The sequence below is a fragment of the Protopterus annectens genome, chromosome 1.part1 (assembly GCF_019279795.1).
Source record: "Protopterus annectens isolate FY-2018-M chromosome 1.part1, PAN1.0, whole genome shotgun sequence".
NCBI classification, from domain to species: domain Eukaryota; kingdom Metazoa; phylum Chordata; order Ceratodontiformes; family Protopteridae; genus Protopterus; species Protopterus annectens.
This window is the reverse complement of record NC_056726.1, coordinates 119,392,085-119,403,626: the sequence shown is the minus strand read 5'-3', so window position 1 is coordinate 119,403,626 and position 11,542 is coordinate 119,392,085. Positions and strand designations below refer to the sequence as shown.

Here is an 11,542-nt window from a genome sequence, read left to right as displayed (position 1 = left end):
CATTTTTGTTGTGTTTTGCCTTTTCATAGCCTGGCATACATAGGTCTCCATTTTCTTCTACATATTACTATGAATTGCATCTCTATTAATTTCACATCCATCTGCATGTCATTTGAACCTCATTACTCTGTTTTTATTTGCATATCATTATGTGGTGATTTGCATTTGTCTTCTGCAGCACAAGGTAGAAACCACACTCTCCAAAGCTAAGAATACAGCATCCATGGGACCAGATGGCATCCCAGGCTGTGTACTACATGAACTACAAAATGAACTGGCACCTCACCTAAGTGTCATGTTTAATCATAGCCTCACCTCAGGCTTCATGCCCACTGAGTGGCATACAGCTACAGTTATCCTGCTCCACAAGGGAGGATCCACCTTGGATCCCGGGAACTACCATCCCATCAGTCTGACAAGCCTGATTTGCAAGGGCATGTAACGCATTATCAAGGAACTTATAAACAAAAACATAGGCAACCTTCAAACACTAGACCCCACCCAGTTTGAGTTTGTGAAGGGCCGATCTTGTCTCCTGAATCTGATTGACTTCTTCGAATCAGTCTCCAGAGCTGTGGAAGAGGGTAAGGCAGTCCACAGAACCTATCTGGACCTCGCCAAGGCCTTTGACACCATCCCCCACTCTGGAATCATAGATAAACTTACTAAGCTGGGCATAAATCCTTACGTCACTCGATGGGTTGCTAACTGGTTTACTAACAGAACCCAGACAGTAAAAGTAGCCGACTCCAAATCCAGCTCCAGACAAGTGACAAGTGGAGTACCTCAGGGTTCAGTCCTGGGACCACTCTTGTTTGGCATCTACTTCTCTGAAGTACAGGCCAATACTAAGGGACTCTGGCTAACAAAGTTTGCAGATGACTGCAAACTGGGAGCCATTATTGAATCCCAAAATTATGTGGATATTCTACAAAAGGGCCTTACAGAAACAGATGCCTGGTGCCAGAGCCATGGGCTCAAGCTTAATGCCAAGAAATGTATAGCTATCCCTTTGGAAAAAAACATGTACCCATGAATTACCACATAGGTGGCAGGACACTAAACATTGAAAGTGTGATGAGAGACTTAGGGACACAGGTGGACAGTGATCTCACTTTTGATAACCACATTGCCACAACAGTCAGGAAATCCTTCTATGTAGCACACCTCATCACTAAGGGCTTTTCATCCAGAAAAAAGGAGGTCATTGTCCCACTGTACTCATCCCTCATTAGACCCATTATAGAGTATAATGCCCCATTTGGTATGTACCTCACAAGACATCTGCAACAGCTTGAAAGGCCACAGAAATACCTCACTAAAAGAATCACAGGCCTAAAGCAGATGCCATATACTGACCGTCTAAAAAAACTCCAGCTATACTCTGTGGCATATCGTCTACTCAGAGGCGATCTCTGCTTAACATACAAGGCCATGTCAAACCCTGAGCTGTTGGACATGCTCCACTTAAAGAAATCCCAATCCCTCAGAGCCACATGCTCCAGGGATCTAAACCTTGTCATCACAATGAACAAAACATGCTGGAGGGATAGGTTCCTGACCCAGAGACTCCCCATACTCTGGAATAGACTGCCCATACATATCAAGCAGAGCGCCTCTTTGGCCCTCTTCAAAAGGAACCTTGATGATTGGATGGGAGATAGGAAATTTACCCCGGGGATCATGTCAGTTGCCCTGCTAGACAGGGGCCTGGAGAAGTAAATATTGTGGGAAGAAATATCCAGGGAATTGTTATGGCTAGGCTTGCATAGGCCCTAGGGCCGATAGCCTAGTACCAAACTATGAACCTATACTGTATTTCCCCAGACCCTTTTATGTAAATGTATAATGTTCACTGCTTGAGAGACCCTTTTCTCACCTATATTAAATGTTACTGCTCATTCTTTAGAGGTCCCTTTCCCCTTCATAATAGATAGCTGATTCATTTTTTCAGGGACATTGTGTGTGTGTGTGTGTGTGTGTGTGTGTGTGTGTGTGTGTGTGTGTGTGTGTGTGTGTGTGTGTGTCTGTATAAAATACCTGTACATACCCTAGTGCTACATAATATATTCTGATGTTCTGCTGTTGACACAGTAGGTATGTCTCTTTGTGAAAAACACAACATATACTTGCCCTGCAAACAAATCAGCTGACCCTAAATACTATACACACAACATATTGTTGTGGGTACTGCATATTGTGTTTCTTTATCCCCCAGTCACAAATTGCTCTGTACAAACCTGTGTAAATGGCAGGGCAGAAAAGAAGCCATCATTCAGTCTCATGTGTCATTCACTCTTCAGATTGTGTATTAATTGGCATAGAATATTCTAGTATCACATCATATTGCAAATGATGTAGAGGTTCAGGGCAATGATGGGAAGCATTATGATCCTGTGTGTCCTTTCCCAAGCATCCGTTATCATGCAAGGTTTTCTTTCCACAGCAAGGGCTACCACATCTCTCAGACAAGCACTGCTCCCCTGTCTCATTATTTTAAAACCAAGGCCCAGACCTAAGCTAGTGATGTGCTTTAGAAACACTGCATAGCTACACATCATGTTATTTATCTTCTTCTGCAGCTATACAAATGTAAGTGCTCACAAACTACTCATGTAGCTTTCACAGACAGCACACTACTGTTGCATACTTTTCCAGTCTTTGTAACACCACAGCTTCCAAAAACTTAAAGTATGCACTAAACAGGTTAGTGAAGACTGTAATTACAAAATGCACAAGTAGTGTAAATGTTTGTCCTAAATATAATACAAAGTATTATGCAGCACTTACTACATTTTCCTGTTGACTTCTTTTCTGCAGCCATGCTTTAGCTAATGGTCTCCAGCCAAGAGCATCTTCTTCAATATAAAGGATTCCCTGTTTGAAAAGACAGAGGCATTAATGTACGCTTTACACTACATTCAGTAATAGACACACATGCTACTGTCACTATGTATTATTATAAAATAAGTTTTACTTTTTTCTGACTTATTACAGCTCTACATAATTGATATAGTCATTGGTACTGGAATGTAATAATAGAAAGTTTTTGGTCTCCTGCTGACCTTCAAATGATTATTAATATTCCTTATTTCAGAGCTCTACAAATGAATAAAACTCATTACAGTGAAACATGATTTCACAAATTCATTTTGCTGAACTGTGTGTGATTGAACATTACTAGAATAGGTACTGAACCATTGCAACCCAGTTTGGGGAGTGTGCGAGTGAAGAGATGATGCCAACTCGTACATCAAAAGGTAGAAGGCAATCTAGTCCAATACATTATTTCATTTTATGTACCTTTGTTAACAGTCACAATGCAAAACAATATTTCTGTAAAAACATCTTTGCATACATCCTTGCATGGATCCCTATCATATGATTGAAGTTTAAAAACTTTGAAATTCATATAATTGATACTATATGATTGAAGTTTTGAAACAGTGAACATTTTGAATGGAGGTCGTAGTACAGCACGGGTCAGGAAATGTAACCTTTTCCTCACTGTAGTGTGATCTCGGAGTTCATATATTTAATTTGCAGGGGGTGTGGTGGGTGCAGAGGGGCTTGTCCCCCTGAAAAAATATAAAAAAAAAAGGTTTTGTTTTTATTTTTATTTATGTTTGATGTTTCAAAACTTTGATTATATGGTTTCAATCATATGAATTTCAAAGTTTTGAAACTATGATCATATGATAGGAATTCATATATATCTATATCTGTCTATATCCATATATCTATATCTATATATCTATATCTATATCTATCTATATATATATATATATATATATATATATATATATATATATATATATACATTTTGTATAAGAGAGAGAGAAACATGTTACAGTTATTTTTGTGAACATAGCTGAGTGTACATGTAAGCAAAAAGAGAGTGCATTGTAACACTTTAATATTAGGAAGTTATTTGCCTGATGGTTAGGTTAAGGCATTGTGGCTTACGGAAGGTACTTTGTTATTATCAGCAGCTACCTTCAATCTTGTAACAGTTCTGGTAATAAACCACCACCTTCTCAAGACCTGTAACACAATGTGTTTGTAAATGTACCAAGAGAGGGTGATGGCAGTGGTGTTGATATTGTCCCTTCCCATAAATAGAAATATGGCACTTGGTCATGTGTCTCAGCATTATGAACCTTTCAAGCCAGTTGCCTCATTTGCCATCTACTTAATTTAGTTTTGCACAGATTATAACTATACTCCATTACTTATTCTGCATAAAGTAAGCCTATATTCTGGCCATGATATTTTATTTAAGACTTGTTACCTGGAAATACCCTTGTTAATCATGACACAAGCAAAGAAAAAAAAAAAAACGTTAACAATGACAATAACAGAATCAATGACCTTATATCAATGACATGGTAAGAATTAACGATGACAAAAAGTGCAGTGCAGTTTGAAACCGCTAGGCATAATAGATTAAACAATGAACATAATGGCAACAAGCTATGGTTGATACAAAAAGTGTATACCCCCCTGTTAAAATGCCAGGTTATTGTAATATAAAAAATGAGACCACAATAAATCATTTCAAAACGTTACCCACCTTTAATGTGACCTATAACCTGTAGAATTCAATTGAAAAACAAACAAATCTTTTAGGGGAAAAATATAAAATAAAAACGTACAATAACCTGGTTACATAAGTGTGCACACCCTTAAACTAATACTTTGCTGAAGCACCTTTTGATTTAATTACAGCATTTAGTCTTCTTGGGTACACACCTGGCATCAGTTTTTTGGATATACTGAAATACAGGAAGAAGATCTGAGGATAATATAAATTAGTTATGCACTACCTGTATTGTTTCTTATATTTATAAGGAGGAACGTTTAATAGTTTTGTGATGCTTAATTTGTAGAGTGGTACCATAAGTCTGGTTAGTAGAAATTAATATTTCAAGGCTGAAGGAAAAGGAAACTTGTTTTTGTTGCTTAATGCATGTGTATGTTACCAGGCACCACTAATACTGCCTGGGTCGGTGAAGAATGCTCTAACCTCTAAGTGACTGATACAATGGATGCAGACTAATCTGTACAGATGGGTCTATATTACATTGACAAACACTTAAATGTACGAATCTCTAAAGGTCGACCTTTAGAGAGCAAACATTTAAGTGTTTGAAAATGTAATAAAACAAAGCAAAAAAAAAAGTAAAGTGAAAGGGTTTTAGCAGAGGGGCAGGCCCGCCTGCACCCCCACACCCACGCTACTTAAATATACCAACTCCGAGATCGCACTTCAGTGCATGGCAGAGCAGAAACGGGAAATTTCCCATTACCTACACTGTAGCGCGATCTTGGAGTTGGTATATTTAAGTAGCGGGGGTGTTGGAGGTGCATGGGGGGGCTTGCCCCCTGCTTACACCCTTTAGGTTTTTTTTTACATTTATTTATTTATTTATTTTTTAGTTTTTAAAGATATTCGAACACTTAACTGTTCGATCTCTAAAGGTCGACCTTTAGAGATTTGAACATTTAAGCATTCATTTATCTAATATATACCCTGTACAGACTGCTTATTTCGACCTGGCAAAGGCTTCTGACACCATCTCACACTCTGGCATTGTTGATAAGCTAATCACACTAAATATAACTCCCCTGTGATACCAGCTGAATAGCAAACTGACTCACTAGCATGCCCAAACTATAAGTGTTGGAGGTATGCACTCATCAAAAAGGGTCAATACTTGTGTCTCACTGGAATTATTCATTGGTCCACTTCTCTTTGGAATTTACTTCTCTTATGTCAAGGCTGAAATCAAGTGTATGTATTTCAGCATGTTTGCAGACAATTCCCAGATGTTTCTGAAGGGCTTAACATGTACAAGCAAGTGCTGCCTGGATCATGGCTTTAAGCTAAATACTAAGAAATGTAGTGCTGTATTCTCTGACAAACATGGGCACCCATGTACCTACCACATAGATGGCAAACATTTAGAAAATGGCACAGTTAATAGGCATTTATGCACTTTTGTTGACAATGAACTACCATTTGATCACCATATATCTATTGCTACTAGGAAATCCTTCTCTCTAGCCAGACTGATTACCATGGGTATATCTTCCAAGCCAAAGGAGATTATCATCCTTCTCTTCTTTTTCCTTATCAGACCCATAATATAATATATTGCCCCTTCTGGTATGTACTTAACTAAATATATGATTTAATTTGAAAGACTATACCATTTCATTACTAAGAGGATCAAGAATATATCTGTCTTTTGTACACAGACCATCTTAAAGCACTTTTTCTCTTCTCTGTTTCCTATAGACTCTTGGGGGATACAGGGGGTGGGACCTCTACCTCACCAACAAAGCATCAAAGGACCCAGTCCTATCTGATCTCCTACATATTCATAAAGCAAACAACACTCAAGGCATCAACTAAGGGAACCACTACAACACTGAGGGGGACCTGTTGGAATAATCAGTGTGTGAAAGTGTTATACAAAAATATACAAGTGTCAGTGGTGCAACATGTAGCACACTTGCCTTTGCTTATGAAAGCTATGAGTTCTATTCCCACTTCAGGCAGACTGAAATTGCAATGCAGCATCAGAGGATGCTGAATTTCTGTGTGCGCTGTCTTTCAGATGAGATGTTAAACCAAGGCCCCATCTTCTTTCATAGCTAAATACTAGACTAGTTACTAGGCAATCTTCCTTTTGAAGGTGAAAATCAAGCCCTGTATTGTGTGTCTGTGAGGTAAACATCTTAACCATTATACCAAACCCCAACTAAATTTTCATTTTCCCTTTTCCTTTTAATCATGGTTTCATAAATTCATAGCTAAATACTGGGCTAGCTTCCTTAATAGGACATTCTAAGCCTAACCAATTTTTTTGCTAAAGGTGAGAATCAAGCATTGTACTTTGTACCTGTGAGTCAAACATCTTAGCCATTATACCAAGCCCCAATCTGCTTGAGGTGGTAGTAGTACAGGTGGATACAAAATACCTGTCAAAAAGAATAAGGCTATTTATAAAATATTTATTTACAGATATTTACATATGTACAAAAAATATAATTATCCAAATCTGTTTGCACATATTCATAATTTCCTTTGCAATCATGTTATATTTTCATCTTTATTAGACCCCCACTCCTTTTTCCGTAACTATAATCTGATTTTACTTAATATTGTTGCTAAAATCTATTTACCTTTAAACATAATTTCATTTATCCTTTCATTCCATATAACCTATATAACATAAAATAACGTTTTATCTGCTCTTTCAACATATTCTTTACTTCTATTCTTATACTATCCATCTTTAATCATACCTATGTTTATTTTGTCCACTTCTTTTATATCTTCAAAAAAATCTTCTTTATATAGTTTTCCTCATAATTTTTTACTCTTTTACATTTCAAAAACACATGTTCCATAGCTTTTTCTTCTTAACAATGTAAACATATTCTGTCACTTTTCTTCTTATATGCCATATTTCCTTTAACTGGCAATTTATCTGTTACCAGTCTCCACAAACAAATCTTGACATTCTACTTTTTGATTACACAATTTGCTTCTTATTTTTATAACTTTAATTTTTTTAATCTGTCAGATAGTTTTACATAGTAATTTTTTTATCATTACATTTTTATACCATACTTGTCTATGTTTATCTATATCATTAATTTATATATTAAAAAATATATATATTTTTCTTGGTAGTATTTTATTTCTTCATTTATATACTCTTTCTCTCTTTTACACGTCTTTACCATACCCCAAAATGTATCATGCTTATATTTATACAGTTTTACTACTAATCACTCATCTTTTTCATTTATCTACTTTGCCACTTTGTACAAATGTAATAAAGCAGCATATACCACTGGTTAATTAACCCTAAATATTCTTCTTATTTGTTTACATACAAAACTCCTCTTCTTTAATTGGGATTACACTAGAACCCCATACAAATGAAAAAAATATATATATCTGCAATAATTCCTTTTCAAATTCTGTCGACAACATAAATACACTTGCTAATTTTTCTATCACTACTGAATTTATTAAATAAACCTTTTTTTCTGAATAGTAATTTATATGTTCTTCAGAACAGACATGTTTGCCCTTATTTCTTCAATTGTTTTTTTTCCAATTGAATTCTACTTGGATCTTTATTCCCAAATTGTCATTCATTGTAAAATATATGCCCCCAGTCTTTAGTACTTCACCTAAATCTTTACTTTTCTCTTTATATAAAGCAGTCCCTATCATCTCGACACTCATTTGTGCAAATTGTTACTTCTTTTATCCAAATTTTGAAATTTTGCTTTTTGCAGTTATAATGTTATCTACATATGTTAACAGAACTAGAATTCTTAACTCTTCATGTGTTATAGACACCCCCTCCTTCATTTCACATATTTTTTTCACATATTATCACATTCATAAGTAATACAAAGGGCATGCAACTCATTGGACATCCCTGTCTTACACCACTCTTCATATGAACCTCTTGGTTTAACCAGCCATTTAAAAGTATTTTTACTTTATTATTACTATACACTGACATACAAAATTTACTAACTTTCTCACTTATAGTATGTTCTTTCATTATTACCCATAATTTTGTCAAATGCCTTATTAAGATCTCATTTTATAATTTTCACTTATTCTTTTCTGTTCATATAGGTTCATAGGTTCATAGGTTTGTACTAGACTAATGGCCCTGGATCCTATATAAGCCTAAACCAAGCCTAAACCAAGAAGATTCCCTGGCATTATGCTGCCCAAAGTTAGTTTCCAGTACCCCTGTCAAGCAAGGCCACTGAAATGATCCCTGAGATGAACATCCTGTTGCCTATCCACTCATCAAGATTTCTCTTAAAGAGGGCCAGTGAAGTGCTCTGCTTGATGTGAATGGGAAGTTTGTTCCAGAGTATGGGAAGTCTCTGGGTTAGGAACCTGTCCCTCCAGCAAGTTCTGTTTATTGTGATAATGAGGTTTAAGTCCCTAAAGCATGCGGCATGGAAGGATTTGGATTTCTTTAGATGTAGCATATCTAACAGCTCTGGGTCAGACATGGCTTTGTAGGTCAAGCAGATATTGCCTCTAAGTAGGCGATAAGAGACAGAGTATAGCTGGAGTTTTTTTTTAGTCTGTCCATATTGGGCATGTTTCTAAGTCCTAAGATCCTCCTAGTGAGGTATTTTGTGGCCTTTCCAGTTGTTGTAGGTGTCTAGTGAGGTACATACCAAATGAGGCATTGTATTGTATAATAGGTCTAATGAGGGACAAGTAGAGAGGGATTATTACCTCTTTCTTCTTAGATGAGAAACTTTTTGTAATGAGATGTGCCACATAGAAGGACTTTCTGACTACAGTGGCAATGTGGTTATCAAAGGAGAGGTTGCTGTCAATCTGTGTCCCCAGGTCTCTTATCACACCTTCAGTGTTACTAGACTACCGGCTATGTGGTAGTTCATGGTCACCAAATTTTTCCCAAAGAGAATGACAGTGCACTTTTTGGCATTGAGCTTAAGGCCATGGTTCTGGCACCAGTCATCTGTGTCAGTGAGGCCTTTTTGTAGAATGTCTACATCAGTTGGAGAATCAATAATGGCTCCCAGTTTGCAATCATCTGTGAACTTGGTCAGCCAGAGTACCTTTATGTTGGCTTGAACTACAGAGAAGTAGATGCCAAACAGGAGAGGACATAGGACCAATCCCTGTTGGATGCCACTTGTAACTGGTCAGTAGTCAGATTTGGAGTCCACTACTTTCACAGTGTGGGTTCTATCAGTGAGCCAGTTGGCAACCAATCTTATGACATAGGGATTTATGCCTAGTTTAGTGAGTCTATCTATAATTCCTGAGTGAGGGATGGTGTTGAAGGCCTTGGCAAGATCTAGGTAGGCTGTGTGAACTCTCATCTACAGCTGTGGTGACAGACTCAAAGAAGTCTATTAGGCTGAGCAGGCATGATCTACCTTTCACAAACCAAAACTGCATGAGGTCCTGAGTTTGGAGATTCCCTATATCCTTATTTATAAAGTCCATGATGATGCGCTCCATAGCCTTACATATGAGACTTGTCAGGCTAATGGGGTAGTAGTTCCCAGGGTCTGTAGTTGCTGCCCCTTTGTGGAGTTGGATGACCAGAGCAGTGCACAATTTGGTAGGAACAAAGCCTGAAATGAGACTGTGATTGAACAAGGTACTCAGGTGTGGTGCCAGTTCACTTTGTAATTCATGTAGAACACAGCAAGAGATATTATCAGGTCCCATGAAAGCTGTATTCTTGGCTTTGGACAGTGTGTTTTTTACCTGTGTAGCCATGATAATAGGGACTTGGCATTCCTTAGGTATTGTTATAGGCCCTTTAGGGGATGAAAGGGGGGTAAAGTTCACACTGAACCTGTCTGCCAATATGTTGGCAATATCAGTTGGTTCTGTATGTGTATTGCTATTGTGCTGTAACTCAGAGCAGATCTGAGTATTGCCATGTAGATTCTTGACATAACTATAGAATGCCTTATGGTTGTCTTTAGAATCTGCAGCAATTTTGTTTTCATAAGTAGCTTTAGAGGATTTGATGATGGATATCAGTTTTATGCAGAGGCTGACAAGGGAGTTTTTCCAGTTTTGGGACTTCACTCTTTTCTGTTTTTTTCCTTCTGTTGTAGAGTTTGCTTATGGTGGGGGACCACCAAATTGGCTTCCTTTTTTTGGAGGAGAGCATCTTGGTTCTGTTTAGTATGGCCTGTTCCATGCACTTGTGTATGTGCTTATACAGTGCATTGATTTAGTCACGCACCTATTTTCCATTTGCATGGGTGTCGTGAAGTTAGCCAACTCTGTTTTTAGAAGTCCAAAATTGGCTTTGGAGATGTTTTTTACAGTGGTTTCTCTTCTTCTTCTACTTTAGGCTTTTCCTGGTTAGGGGTCACCACAGCGGATCACCTGTCTGCTCATGATTGGCAGTGGAGTTTTATGGTGTTGAGTTGCCAGCCCGGCACCCAACCTTCCATGGAAGGCACACACACACACACACACATGCCCGCACTCACACCTAGGGCCAATTTAGAGTGTCCAATCCACCTACAGCATGTCTTTGGGATGTGGGAGGAAACTGGAGCACCCGGAGGAAACCTATGTGACCACAAGAAGGACATGCAGACTCCGCACAGAAGGCACCCCAGCTGAGGATCAAACCAGAGAACCTCTTGCTGTGAGGCAGCAATGCTAACCACTGCACCACTGCTACCACCCTACAGTGGTTTCTCTAACTATCATTAATAATTCTTTACAACTGTTCACTTTTATACTACATATGTTACAGTGGTTTCTCTAACTATCATTAATAATTCTTTACAACCCTTCACTTTTATACTACATATATCTTCCATAATATTTTCTATTTTTGTTTCAAAGTTCTTTTGTATTATTTTATAAAGATCTTATGACCATCATTATTCAATACTATTGATCTCCAGTTTTTTTTAATTCTATTGTATCTTCCTTCTTTAGTAATCCAGTATATAATTCTTTATACATAAA

General features: G+C 37.5%; 1 protein-coding gene across 1 annotated transcript in view; it reads right to left on the bottom strand.

Annotated features, from left to right (window-relative positions):
• The window catches only part of LOC122814238 (dynein axonemal heavy chain 5-like), a 3,525,594-nt gene that overhangs the window by 1,743,921 nt on the left and 1,770,131 nt on the right, over positions 1-11,542 (bottom strand). Inside the window, exon 60 of the mRNA XM_044086840.1 lies at positions 2,791-2,877. Coding sequence (XP_043942775.1) covers positions 2,791-2,877 — 87 coding nt within the window. The remainder of the gene's footprint in view (positions 1-2,790; positions 2,878-11,542) is intronic.